The sequence below is a fragment of the Balaenoptera musculus genome, chromosome 12 (assembly GCF_009873245.2).
Source record: "Balaenoptera musculus isolate JJ_BM4_2016_0621 chromosome 12, mBalMus1.pri.v3, whole genome shotgun sequence".
Lineage (NCBI taxonomy): Eukaryota > Metazoa > Chordata > Mammalia > Artiodactyla > Balaenopteridae > Balaenoptera > Balaenoptera musculus.
This window is the reverse complement of record NC_045796.1, coordinates 21,536,936-21,551,403: the sequence shown is the minus strand read 5'-3', so window position 1 is coordinate 21,551,403 and position 14,468 is coordinate 21,536,936. Positions and strand designations below refer to the sequence as shown.

The 14,468-nt window shown below is 40.5% G+C and overlaps 1 protein-coding gene across 1 annotated transcript; it reads left to right on the top strand.

Annotated features, from left to right (window-relative positions):
- Positions 1-214: 214 nt before the first annotated feature.
- Positions 215-14,037, top strand: LTV1 (LTV1 ribosome biogenesis factor). The gene is made up of 11 exons (XM_036871854.1): positions 215-388; positions 1,396-1,527; positions 2,691-2,864; positions 6,798-6,885; positions 8,720-8,861; positions 9,227-9,482; positions 11,563-11,690; positions 12,612-12,751; positions 13,041-13,093; positions 13,285-13,485; positions 13,611-14,037. The coding sequence occupies exons 1-11, from the start codon at positions 386-388 to the stop codon at positions 13,719-13,721; spliced, it is 1,428 nt and encodes a 475-aa protein (XP_036727749.1). The 5' UTR covers positions 215-385; the 3' UTR covers positions 13,722-14,037.
- Positions 14,038-14,468: the final 431 nt, after the last annotated feature.

Genomic DNA, 14,468 nt, shown 5'->3' with positions numbered 1-14,468 from the left:
GCTATAAAAGCAAGTTCGCCCACAAACACAGACACCTCGTTTCTCGCCTCGTCGCAGCTCACACGCCCGCAACTCTCTTCCGCAGCTGATTTAATTTTGGCCAGAAAAGCCCCGCCCCCCCGCCAATAGCTTCTCGCGATCCTTGAGACGGCGTGAGCTTTGCGTAACTTCCGGTCGTGACCCTTCAGCCTTTCGGCGATTGGTCCGTTTTCACGGCCTACTGCGTGACTTCCCGGCCGGTTCCCGGGGCAGCACGTGTGGAGCGACGTAAAGACGCGGCTGCGAGCTGGTCCTCAGTGGCGTTCGGGACGTACCGTGTCACCTTCCGTCCGACTAGGAGAGAGCCGTCGCCCGTCTTTGGGGTGAGCGCCGAGCGGCTGCAAGCATGGTGAGCAGGCCTCACTGTCTCGGGGGCGGGGCGCTCTGGTTTGGCAGAGACCGGGCTGGTTCCAATGGCGCCAGTGGCTACTGCGGCCTGGAACTGGGAGGGCTGGTCCGAAGGTGAAGACAGGCGACTTGTGGCCCAGTGCACCGGTTTGGGTCACCCTCACCACCCCGGGCATAGTTTGCAGTTTAGAGTGGGTCTCCCGCGGCCAGGCGTTCCTGGGGAGTAGACAGAAGAGAATGGAGTACCCTTTACCACCTCCCCGTCCCGAGAGGCCTAAAAACCTGTGACATGGCAAACAAACGCGCCCCCCAGTGCTACATGGGGTCGAGCAGAGAGGGAGTTGCTAGTCTCTCCAGACATTGGAGTGGCAGGTGTCTGCCCCATCTGTTTGCTCTGGGGAAAGGGAGGGTCTAAGGTTGGGCCCGAAGCAAGGCGGTTTACTCAACTGGAATGATGCTTTCTCAGTTCAGAAAATTAAGGTTGTGTAGTGAAATAAAAACGCAGAAGGATGATGAGTCTTACTAAACTTAAGCTCTTGTGTCATGGTTTTGTTTAACAGTTGGTACAGGAACTGTCTTCCTCAGATTTTCCTGTGGCAGGCTCCTTGTCATTATGGTTCAGACTGTCAGGGGCCTTCTCTGAGCGCTCATTCTAAAGTAATTCTTGAGCTATTTGCACATCGCTGTGTTTTGTTTTTATTGTCTTTACCTGAAATCATGTTCTTGATGATTTGCTTGCGGAGAACAGGAACTTTGACTTACCTATTGCTGTATTCCAGCGCCTACAACAAGGTCTGGCACAGAGTAGGTGCCAGCAAACGTTTGTTGAAGGAAGGTAGTATACATTGTATTGAACGTAGTTGATGTTTCTTGCCCTGGAAGCGCAGGTTTTAAAAATCTGTTGATCGTAACATAACTTATTGAAGATGCCTATGTGGACTATGGTAGTATTCACTGTTTCGTTGTTGTTCTGATTTATTTTATTATTCTGATTCTGTTTCTTTGAAGCCTCACAGGAAGAAAAAGCCCTTTATAGAGAAGAAGAAAGCTGTGTCTTTTCACCTGGTCCACCGGAGCCAACGAGATCCTTTAGCAGCAGATGAGACTGCACCCCAGAGGGTTCTGTTGCCTACACAGAAAGTGGGTCCTGTTCTATAGCTAATAAGTTTGTAGGTAGACTGTTGATAGTTTTTAATAAATTATGTTAGCCAATTGCTATTTTCAAATAACTGTGATCTGGAAAACAAAATCTGTGATTTAATTTTCAGTAAATATATTCTTTTTTTTTTTTTTTGACTACGTTGGGTTTTCATTGCGGCACGTGGGCTTTCCCTAGTTGCGGCCAGCGGGGCCTACTCCTCGTTGCAGTGCGCAGGCTTCTCATTGTGGTGGCCTCTTTTGTTGCAGAGCACGGGCTCTAGAGCGCAGGCTCAGTAGTTGTGGTGCACGGGCTTAGTTGCTCCACAGCATGTGGGATCTTCCTAGACCAGGGCTCGAACCCGTGTCGCCTGCGTTGGCAGGTGGATTCCCAACCACTGCACCACCAGGGAAGCCCAATATGTTCATTTTTACATTGTGCATATTTATTTTGATGGATAATTTATCTTTATTGGAGATGTTTAAATGAGCAATCTTGTAGAGTAGTGGAAAATATTTACTAAACCGTCAGCAACAAAGCTTCATGATGTTATTTAGGGCACAACCATATGCTTAGTCTCTACTTTCCATAAGATCTTGGCATTTCGTAACCACAGACTGCATTTTGCTTCCTGGTCATCTCATAAAATATAAAACTCATGAGTTAGCTTTAGGAAATACCAGGGAGCCTTTAAGAGGTTGATTTGGTAATTATCAGTCAGAGTATACTTGTTAAGTGTGGGTAATGTGAAAGGAAGTGTTGGAGAACACTGGCATATGTAGCTTTTTAGTAAAGCCAGTTGGTATTGTGCATTGAGAAGTGTCTTTGCATATAAATACAAGAAATTGTACTTACTTTTCAGTGCCCCCTAGTCTTCTAATCCTCCACACACATGACAAAACAAAGTGTGTGTGTGTGTGTGTGTGTTTCTTGGCTTAAATTGTTGCCCAGAAACGTCTAGTGGAAGGAGGAATTTTTTTTATTCCATTTTAATTTTATGTGGCATTTTGTGTTTCCCGAGTTTGTCAAGAATTCTTTGTCTCATTCCTATCAGTGAAACTGTTCATGAGCCATCTGTCCCCTGTTCTGAAAGCTGTGCTCATTGGAAGGTTCCTGAGCCTTATCCTTGGAACAGGTGCTAATTCCGTTTTGTTTATGATCCTAGATAAAAGATGAAGAAAGGCGAGCAGAGCAGAGGAAGTATGGCGTGTTCTTTGATGACGACTATGATTACCTGCAGCACCTGAGGGAACCGTCTGGGCCCTCAGAGCTCGTTCCCACAGATACCTGTGGTGCACCTTACAGGGAAGATGAGAAAGAAGAAGCTTTAGCAACTTCAGTAAGACCTTTTAGCAATTCACATGTGAGAGAGAGTGTGTGAGGAGCTGTGAGTGAAAAACCACCATTTTTTAAATCAAGATAACTGTTTGGGGCAAGAAATGGTGTCAGTCTGAAGAGGACAAAGATAAGCCACGCCTTCGCTTGAAATTGTATATGTGTGTATGCACATACATAGCGTCAGGAGGGAGTAGGTCTCCTGTGCTCGGGTTGTTGAAAGTAACGGTTTTTGACAAGGTTGGAACTTTTGATTAATAGTTACGGTCATGCTAGATAGCACTTTTCAGTAGAAGAAAAGCTGCCCATGTTCTGTATGTTAACAGCTTAACTGTTTCAGCATCGTAAACTGCTCTAAGATAGACTTAACTTCTGTGGAACTTCTGCAGAATGTTCAGATCTTTAACGCTTGTAGAAGCTGCAGGCTAACCCTAAGAGAGAATGGAGGCAATAGATTGTAATGAAGTTTCTGTTACTCTTCTCAACAAAAATGCAGTCCCCTTTAATTCTTTATCTTTTAAGTACATATGAGAGCACATGTTTATATGAAATTAGTGCTCCTAATTTAAGTTCTGTTTTCTTCTACCTGCTTATGTTAAGGATGCCCATGTTGCATGCCTTTGTTATCTCATTTTTAATTTAGTATTAGTATAGAGTAAATTTTCCTGTGAAACTTTTATATCACTTGGCACTTAAAAAAAAGAAGATACTAATGTACTGTGTTTATTGACAAAAGAAGAGATACAAAGGGCACCAATTTCCCCTGCTTCTCATTCTCCAGTCCTTTCATGGTCTAGACATTGTTTTCCTTGGGGAAGATGTGATCATAGCTCTTCCAGTCTATACTTGTTGCTTAAGGAAAGTCAGAAGGGTTAGGTTTCAGGGTATCATACCAAAAAAGAGGTAATAACTGCACCTGTTCATTCACTCACTAGGTCATAGCTCTCTTGTGAGGCCTCACACCCCACTGCCACATCTTTAACAGAAGCTACTTCTCTACACCTTCTTCCCCAAGGCTATTGTATCAGTAATAGGATATGTATCTTATTGACTCATTTCCTTCTACGACCCACTGAGGGAGGGGAGGTGGTCCAGTAGTGACTTAACATCTTTATCTTATGTAGTAAGAAAAGTTTTAATAAAGTCCTAACATTCTTCTGGCTGAATTGTGTTGGCCAGTAAAAGATTAGCTTTTAATTCTTAATTCATTTTGGGTAAAAGTAACCACTATCTTATTGGCTTTTCTAACAGAGTAAGACTCTCTTTTTCTTTTTGCCATGCCGCGTACGGCATGGCATATGGGATCTTAGTTCCCCGACCGGGGATCGAACCCATGCCCCCTGCAGTGGAAGTGCAGAGTCCTAACCACTGGATCACCAGGGAATTCCCCAGAATAACACTCTTTACTGGACACTTCCGTGATGTTTATAAGGACGAGTGAATTATGTTTGAAAACAAGTGCCATTGGTTTTCTGTAGCATGATGCAAAAATACGGATAAGTCCCATGTGTTTCTTCAACTTTAAAGTAATTTGTTACAAACCACGAAAATTGAGTAAACCAGCAATATTGAATACGCCCTAAAAACAAAAACAGTGCAGAAAGACAGTGGAGAAATTATTAATGCTTGATTAGCCCCTGATTTTCACTTGAAGGAAAGCAGGTGCTGCCACAGTGGAAAGCAGTTGGGCAAACCTCGTGTAGTTCAGAACCACTGCAATCACTAAAAAAAATTACAGTTCCCTTTTTTAAAAAATGTAATCACTATCTACACTTTAATTATATATATGATTCTTTGACTGTTTTTCACGATTTGAAAAATATCTCCAAAGGTAATTCATTAAGCGCAAGCTGATCCTCCCTTTTTTTTTAAACCCCGGTTTCCAAGGATAGATAATCACAAAGAGCATCTTAAATATATTTTACCACAATTTTTAAAAAATTAATGTAATATGCACCAAAAATCATTAGATTGTGCACTTTAAGTGGCTGAATTTTGTAGTATGGGAACCATATCTCAGTAAAGCTTTTTTTAAATAGGATTCTACAGCAGAAAGCCAGATCTTTGTCCATGTTTATGCCATCGAAAAACTCTGGAAGCTGTAACAGCTTACTAGGTACGCGCTCATGCTCCTCAGAGGCGCCCATTTCAGCAGGCTCTGTCTGTGAGCCAGTGAGAATGTGTGCCTCAGCTTCCTGCCTGCTGCCAGACTGAGGATGGGGTGGTGGGCAGGTCCACAGACAGAGAACACCTGGTGGTGACTCATTATTAACTAAGTGGTTGTAGGGATGAAACTAAAGCATAAGGACCGGTCAGAAAGTATGCGCCAGCACATGTTGAAGTAGATTGGATGGTTTGCAGAATGAGGGGAGTTCACAGGAAGGAAAGTTCCAGAACAGTAATCAAGAAGGGCTTCATGGTGAAGGAGGGAACTGAGCTGGTCACTAACAGGGTGGCTTCGGGAATTCCCTGGCGGTCCAGTGGTTAAGACTAGGGCTTTCACTGCCATGGACCCAAGTTTGATCCCTGGTGGGGGAACTAAGATCTCACAAGCTGTTTGGTGCAGCCAAAAAAAAAAAAAAAAAAAAAGAAAAAAAAGTGGGTGGGTTCTATTAAAGAGAGAAGAAGGACCGTTCCAGTCAGAAAGAAGGGACGTGAGGTAGTATTGTGGGTCATCGTGTCCAGCACATGTGTGCTCCATAAGTTACTTTGAATTATTCCACAATGTGAGGAACTGGACTTGATTTACATGGAGGTTGCATTATTGAGTAACAGGATACATAGAATAGACCTTGAGTTTATAGTGCCTTGACAATCAGGAGTGAAAAAACCTGTTAAAAGTTCGGGAAGGCCATATTATAAAATTTTAAGGAGTTTTAACCTGGCAGTAATACGAAGATTGGACTAGATGTAGACTGAGCGGCAGCTGTGGTCGTCTGTGTCCTGGTCAACCATGAGTAAGACGGTGCCCAGAAGACAGGTGTGAAGTGACTGTGTACAAGAGAGGTCAAAGGGATGGGTGGTTAGAAATGATTTACGACCACCCTAGGATTTAAGCAGCCAATTTGGAGAAAAGCTGTGCCAGTACTAGAGATGAGGACGTTATCTCTGGTTTAAATAGGAAAAGATTAATTTTGTTTTGAAATTTGAGGAGAGTGGAGTTATGAGACTTGGATTTGAATCTCAAAACCCCACTTAACTAGTCTCAGGCAGGCATGCCACTTAACCTTTCTTAGCTTGTGTTTCACTGAAACATGCTGATAACTCACGGGTTTGTAAGGATTAAGTGGGATAAAATACTGGAGAAAGCTTTGTGAAGTATGGCAGGGAGGTTGCTTTTGAGATAATGATGGACTATACATGTTTAAAATACGTAACTGGAGCACAGATGAGAGACAATGCAGAATGTAGTTGTATTAGTAGGATTGCTGTAACAAATTACCACAAATTACCACTGGGTGGCTTAAAACAACAGAAATTTATTCTGTCACAGTTCTGGAGGCCAGAAGTCTGAAAGTAGGCTTTCAGCAGGGTTATTCCTTCTCTGGGCCTCACAGGCAGAATCTGTTCATGCCTCTCTCCTAGCTTCTGGTGGTTACCAGCAGTCCTTAGTTTTTCGTGGCTTGTAGGTGCAGCGCTCTAGTCTGCCTCCACGCGTTCACATGCGCTCTCCCCGTGTGTCTTCACATGCGTTCTCCCCGTGTGTCTTCTTGTCTTCCTGTGGCTTCCTTACAAGGACACACCAGTCAGTGGATTAGGCCCCCCCATCGCCCAGTATACCTCATCTTAACTGGTTACATTTGTAAGGAATCTGTTTCCAAATAACGTCATGTTCTGAACTCCTGGGTGGACATGAATTTTGGGGGCGCATTTCAACTCTTCGTAGTTCAAAAGTATTTCTAAATAAACCTAACCATTGTGTAACTTCTTTTTCAAGACCACTGGAATTAAATTGCCTTCCTCAGTGTTTGCATCAGAGTTTGAAGAAGATGTTGGATTGTTAAATAAAGCAGCTCCTGTTTCAGGTGTGTATAATTTCTTTAACTTTTCAAGTGGATAGAGCTGTGTTTTACAGAAAGAAACGTATAGTAATGATATAGAGTTTTTTCTGTCCCTGGTAAAGTGCTTAAAGAATTGAGATGTGTTTGAATTCAGATTAAAGATCATTAAATTAGGAAGGGATGACTGTGATCTTTGTCCTTTTCTTTCATTGCCATCAAATTCTTAGTCTTTTTTTTTTTTTAATTTTATTTATTTATTTATTTGTTTATTTATTTATTTTTGGCTGTGTTGGGGCTTCGTTTCTGTGCGAGGGCTTTCTCTAGTTGCGGCGAGCGGGGGCCACTCTTCATCGCGGTGCGCGGGCCTCTCACTATCGCGGCCTCTCTTGTTGCAGAGCACGGGCTCCAGACGCGCAGGCTCAGTAGTTGTGGCTCACGGGCCTAGTTGCTCCGTGGCATGTGGGATCTTCCCAGACCAGGGCTCGAACCCGTGTCCCCTGCATTGGCAGGCGGATTCTCAACCACTGCGCCACCAGGGAAGCCCAAATTCTTAGTCTTTAAAGTTCCTATTTGGAGTGGAAAGTGGGAAAATTATTTTTGGTGATCTAGTAGGGGAATTTTAGCCTCGCCTAACTTCTTACAAAGGAAACAATGATATTCAATAAGCCTTACATTCATATAGTGCGATCTTGAAAATACTTAATCTGTTAGCTTTCAGAGTTTCTCCCAAGAGTGTAGAAGTATTTTATAGAAGTCCATTTTACCGTCTGTTCCAGATACACCAAAAATTGTGTTTGTTTTTTTGCAGTACCAATACTGTATTTTAGAACAAACACGGAAGTCCACAGAAGTGGTGTTTGATATTTCCTGCTAAATTACCTTAGTTATTGACTAACATTTGCCATGTGGCATTCATTCATTAATTCATTCTACAGATTTCTGAATTGCCACTATGACCATGTTTGGGTTAAATCAGAATAAAAGCATAATCCCTGACCTCAAGGAATTTACCATCAGTTGGGAAAGATAGACAATAAATGGGAAATTACGATTATAGTGCAAATGAATAAATAGTGGTGAGGCACCAAACCCAGCCTGGGGGAGTTGGGCAAGGTGTCCTAGAGGACATGAGGCAAGGTTGATTTCTTAGGTAGAACTTAGGCAGGTGAATGAAGGAGAGTGGGGTGGGGAGGAGAGGATATTCCAGACAGAGGAAACTATGTGCAAAAGCAAGAGAACACAGATACAGGAATCTGCACACCTTTTAGCATGCCTGGAATGAAGGGTAAAGATTAATATGAAATGAGGCTGTAGAGTCAGACAGTGGCCATTTTGTGAAGGGTGTTGGAAGCCGTGTCAGTTTACAGGTTTGAACTTGAAAGTTTTTCTAGGACTCTAGTATTTTTATTGATACATATAGAAGAAAACAGCTGAAGAAACAGGTTGGGATTTTTAAAAATCTCATAGTCTGAAAAGACAAAGTTTCACAGGCTACAAATACTAAATTTATTTCTTCTAACAGGTGAGAGTTACTTCTAACAGGTGAATTTAAAGCCCAGTTTTTTTGTGGGTAAAAGCTTTGGATTTTGCTAAATAGACACAGCTTAATATTGTAGATCTATAATGAAGGTTTTTACTAGTGGGTATTGAAACCAGAGGGATTTTTTTTCTTTTTTAAATTTTCTTGGAGTTCTCTATCTCTGTGTCTATTCCTGACCTGAACTTTTTAAAGTTTTTAATCATTGTTTTATCCTCAATACATAGGCAGAGTCTGGCATATAACAGCTACTCAGATTATGTTAAGTGAAGGAAACATGCTTTCTTGGAAATTATTGCTCAATTTTTGTTTTCCTTCTAGGCCCTCGGCTGGATTTTGATCCTGACATTGTCGCGGCTCTTGATGATGATTTTGATTTTGATAATCCGGATAATCTACTTGAAGATGATTTTATTCTTCAGGCCAATAAGCCAGCAGAAGAGGAAGAGGGGATGGAGACGCAGTATGTGTGGTTTGTGTTGAAGCCGGGATGACCTGACTGTCGCTGCTTCTGTAGGATAGTAACCACTAGGTGTTACAGCTGGAAGAGGCCTTTGAGAGCATTTAACCTGAGACTCCTGATTTTAGAGCAGAAAGTGCGAGACTTGAGGTCTTCACAAACCATCGATAGGTGGGGCTGACGTCCAAGTTGCTTGATTGCTAGTTCATTACTTTTCCAGCCAAACCAGACGGGTCAAGCAGCACAGCTGTTCCTGCCTGAACAAGAATCCTGCCTCTGAAATACCCTCAAATTTTACTTGTGCAAAGTCATTTGGTTCTGTTGTTTTTCAAGTTGTTTTGACATTTAATTTATGGCTCTGACTTTAGGAAATCTGAGGCTGAAGATGACAGTGAGTGGGAAGATGTGGATGATGAGAAGGAAGGAGGTAGTGATGATGATAAATATGACCCTGCAGGCTCATCAGATGAGGATATGTCTTTCCCTGGAAAACCTCTTGGGGCTGTAGAAAATCACTTTTTCTGGGAAGAAGAAACGAAAAGTCGCTTTACTGAGTATTCTTTGACGTCCTCGGTCATGAGGAGAAATGAACAGCTGACCCTACACGATGAGAGATTTGAGAAGGTAAACTCTCCACATAAGGGGCCTTTTAATACTAGTTCCTAGTGCATTTTATGATATTGGAACCCAAAGCTAGAACTTTCAGCGTTAGAAACAGACTATGTCTTTTATTAAAACAGAGCATAAACCACCCCAGTTTTAATTCTGGAAAGAATGTGTATAAGTCAGAAGGTGACTGATCAAACCTCCTGACTTCCTCGTAGAATCTGATATTTTGATTCTGAACCTCTCTGATCCCGATCCCTAATATTATGCTGTCTTCCTCAAGCATTGGCCTGAGCATAAACAAAATTCCATTTCTTTCCTTTTTTTTTTGAGTGATTTTCTTACTGTTACATCCCAGGGCCTAAAGTGGTATCTGGCATATGGCAGGGATTCAGACTGTTGCGTAAATGAGTAAATTCCTTCAAGGTGAATCTAAGATAAAGGTTCTGACTTTGCTGCCTTTTCACTAAGTACTCATTTCCCTCTTCTTTCCAAACAATAGGCAAACTATTAGTAATAACCTCAGTCTTCAGGAGTTGTATCACCCCCTGCTTATTCTTTTACAAAGCCCAGCAGAGTTAACAGCATTGGAATAATACAGTAAGCATCATCTAAACCAGAATGAAATTTGTACGTAAACAGGAGGCTCTTTAGTTACGTGGTCTTTTAGCTTGCATAATCAGTGAATTTGAAAATATCTGTGAAATATTATGAGGTAAAGATTTCTGCCTAGCATTTTGTTCACCAAGCTGAACAGAATAACTGCCTTTCATTTTCATTTTTAAAATTGAAGTATAGTTGATGTACAATATTATGTAAGTTAGAGGTGTACAGTATAGTGATTCACAATTTTTGAACGTTATATTCCATTTATAGTTATTATAAACTATTGGCTATATTCCCTGGGCTTGCACAATACATCCTTATTTTATACCTAATAGTTTGTACCTCTTAATCCCCTGCCCCTATATTGCCCCTCCTCCCTTCCCTCTCCTCTCCACTGGTAACCACTAGTTCGTTCTCTATATCTGTGAGTCTGCTTCTTTTTATTTATGTTCACTAGTTGGTTATATTTTTTAGATTCCACCTATAAGTGATATCATACTGTATCTGTCTTTCCCTGTCTGACTTATTTCACTTAGCATAATACCCTCCAAGTCCATCCATGTTGTTGCAAATGGCAAAATTCCATTCTTTTTTATGGCTGAGTAGTATTCCATTGTGTGTGTGTGTGTGTGTGTGTGTGTGTGTGTGTGTGTGTACACACCACATCTTTATCCGTTCATCTGTTGATGGATACTTCATATCTTGGCAATCATAAATAATGCTTCTATGAACACTGGGGTGCACATATCTTTTCAAGTTAGTGTTTTTGTTTCAGATATATACTCTGGTGTGGAATTGCTGGGTCATATGGTAGTTCTATTTTTAGTTTTTTGAGACGCTTCCATACTGTTTTCCAGAGTGGCTGCACCAATTTACATTCCCACCAACAATGTACAAGGTTCCCTTTTCTCCACATCCTCACCAACATTTGTTATTTGAATTCTTTTTGGTGATAGCCATTCTGTCAGGTGTGAGGTGATATCTCATTGTTGTTTTGGTTTGGGTTACCCTGATGATTAGCAATGTTGAACATCTTTTCATGTGCCTGTTGGCCATCTGCTTTTCCGCTTTGGAAAAATGTCTATTCAGGTTTTCTGCCCATTTTTTAATCAGGTTGCTTGGTTTTTGTGTTTCTGATGTTGAGTTACATGAGCTGTTTATATATGTTGGATATTAATCCCTTACTGGCCACATCATTGGCAAAAGTTTTCTCCCATTCTGTAGGTTGTCTTTTTGTTTTGTCAGTGGTCATTTTCATATTAAATGGCAGCCTGTATTCAGACTAGATGTCAGCCTTAGAGTGCTGAGTAGAATGTCTTCCACACCATACTGTCATGGTGCTGAATCCCTGCTGACACTTCAGTGGTAGTTGTGATCCTCCTAGTGCTGAAATAGTGTACAGGAGTAAAAGTAATGTAAAAATAACACTTAAATGCTATGGTCTTAATGCATACATTCATTTTTCATCTTATCTTTTTTCTTTATATTCAAGTTTTATGAGCAGTATGATGATGATGAAATTGGAGCTCTGGATAATGCTGAATTGGAAGGTTCCATTCAAGTAGACAGCAGTCGCTTAGAGGAAGTTTTGAATGACTACTATAAAGAGAAGGCAGAGAAGTATGGTGACTTTTCCTTGATTACTTCCTTTTTTTTGTTTCAAATAAAGTCTATAATCGCACAGCTGAATCTAGAAAATCACCCAGTCAAGATCCATGTTTAGAAAATGTATGTTTTCCTTAACCTTTGGCTCACATTTTGCTATTAAGAGTTCTGAAGCTGAATATAACAGTGGGTGGAAACATACTGAGAACCACTTTCTCTATAGCTTTGACCTGAGAGTCATGATGGAATAACTGAGGATTAGAGTACAAGGTCATGTTCCACTTGGAGAAGGAGATGGTGCTTCTAGCCTCTTTGGCTGAAGAATTACTCTGACTTCTAAGTATATACACTCTTCATCTTCCTGAAAAAGGTGTTCTGAGAAGTAGATCAGAGTTTGTCTCTGCAGCCTGATTAGCATAACTTTCTATCCAAATATTTGGTAAATCATCATCCACATCAAGGTGATTTCTCTGAGAGAAACTAATGAAGTGTTTACATCTGCTAGAAAGGTCTGATGTTCCCTGATCACTATCATATGTAGATCCCAGAGCAGGACAAGGGCTATATTCTTTGAGTGAGTTATTTGAATACTTTGAAGAGGCATATGGGCTGATGCTTTTCAAGGCTTTAAAAAAGATCATGTTATATAGGAAAGATGCCATCTTGTTTAATGTGTTAAAACCTTGCAAAGACGCAGATAGAATTTTCCTTCCTATCAGCAGAATGTATGTCCAAAACCTGCTGTAGAGGAGAGGCAAGCCTGAGTAGAGCTGATTTTGACAGGAAGTGACAGATGGAGCAAATGAGTTTGTGGATTTTAAAAAATATTGTAGTTCCCTAAGCTCTTTAAGTGCAGTTTCAGTAACATAACAGTGTAATAATGGGTGGTATTTTTTTCCCCTCCTCTATCTTCATTTTTGAAAACTCAACCAAAAGTTGTGTAAAACTGAATACTCTTGAACCCTTCGAGGATCAGGACCTGCCAGTGAATGAGCTCAGTGGGTCTGAGGAGGAAGAGATTGTTACTGTAGTTCTTGAAGAAGCCAAAGAGAAGTGGGATTGTGAATCTATTTGTAGTAAGTATCTTAGTGTCCATTTTACTGCTAAAAGTATGATAGTAATTTTAAAGTATAGGGTACATCAACTTTTTGGAAAAGTACGTATTTGTGAAAATGATTTTGAAAAATAATATTTCAATTATTGAGTTGTAATTGAAACATTTAAAAACATAAGAGAGACTCCATTGTTATTTTGAACTATGAAAACACTAAAGTCAGGAATATAGGAGGAACTCAGTAATGTTTGACTGAACTGAAAGTATACTTATTGATACATGATTTTTGTGTGTGTGTGTGTTTTTTTAAGGTACATACTCAAATTTATATAACCATCCACAACTTATCAAGTATCAACCAAAGGTAAGTAAGTCCTAGTGTCCTGAGCTATTCGAAATATGCAGTGCAGGAAATGGAGTGTACAAATTATTTTCTCACAGTAGCCCCTTTGTGGCTTGCAACACTATTATGAAAAGCAACAAAAATGTGCCATTAGTGAGCTGTTTTTTAATAGGAGTGGAAAAAACCACAATGCCATTTGATCTTTCTTTCAGCCCAAACAAATCCAACTATCTTCTAAAACAGGAATACCTCTCAATGTCTTACCTAAGAAAGGACTCACAGCAAAGCAAGTTGAACGAATGCAGATGATTAATGACAGTGATCTGCCTAAGGTGTCAACCCAACCACGTTCTAGAAGTGAAAGCAAAGAAGATAAAAGAGCAAGAAAGCAAGCTATAAAAGAAGAGCGCAAGGTAAAGTAATTTTTTCAGATGTGAGATTTAGAAAGAGCTGGGGTGGGGGTGGTCACGGGAATTTCCTTTCGTAAAGTCAGTCTGCATCAGTGTGAAGATTTGAATAACAGCATTTTCTCGCACAGGAACGGAGACTGGAGAAGAAAGCTAACAAATTAGCCTTCAAACTGGAGAAAAGAAGGCAGGAAAGAGAGCTGCTGAACTTGAAGAAGAATGTTGAGGGTCTAAAACTGTGACAGTGGATCATTTAAGATAAGGTGCATTCCCCATTACGGGCTCTTTGTTACGTACAATAATGAACGAGGATCTTCAAAGAGATAAAACTGTTCGCTCTGCAATTTTTACTGGCAGGTATTCAAAAGAAAACAGTACAATATTTGTGTTTATACCAGTAAGTTTTCTCTGCCAGCTGTCTTGTAAATATTGTAATATTTTTAAATTTAATATTATAGGCTTAAATTTAATATTATAGGCTTAAATTTGCTTAAATAAATGACTTCATGAACATGAAATGTTTGGATAAATTAAAGGAAAATGTCTTCATAACTTAAATGGAATTGATTTGTTCTTCATTTATTTGTGTGGTTGTTCCAGTTGCCTTTTGCAGATGTTCTCAAATATTTCTTTGAAATCTCTCCACTCCTTTTCAGTACTTAAGTGGTTTGATTTCCTGTATGTAGAAAAGAAACCCAGTTAAGAACTCATTTGAAATAGAGTGGCAAGAAGAGCTTCCACTGAGAAGGTTCCACTGGTAGGAATCTAAGTTTCCCCTTGCTGTCTGCAAAGGGTTATTTCAAAAGGATGGTAAAACAATATTGAGGTTATTGGGACTCAGTTACTGGCTGACTTGTCCTTGGAATTTAGGAAGAGTGAAGACAGGAAACAGAATAGAAGAAACAATCAAGAAAACTTCCTTGGCTTCAGTGAGTACCTGGCTCAACATCAGAAATATTGACTTCAGTTTAAACTAGAAAGCTTGTCTT

Bases quoted from the DNA above. Each gene is read 5' to 3' on its own strand.
- LTV1 (XM_036871854.1), top strand. The intron at 1,528-2,690 runs GTGGGTCCTGTT...TTATGATCCTAG, and splicing joins TTCTGTTGCCTACACAGAAA to ATAAAAGATGAAGAAAGGCG. The intron at 11,691-12,611 runs GTATGGTGACTT...CTCAACCAAAAG, and splicing joins TATAAAGAGAAGGCAGAGAA to TTGTGTAAAACTGAATACTC.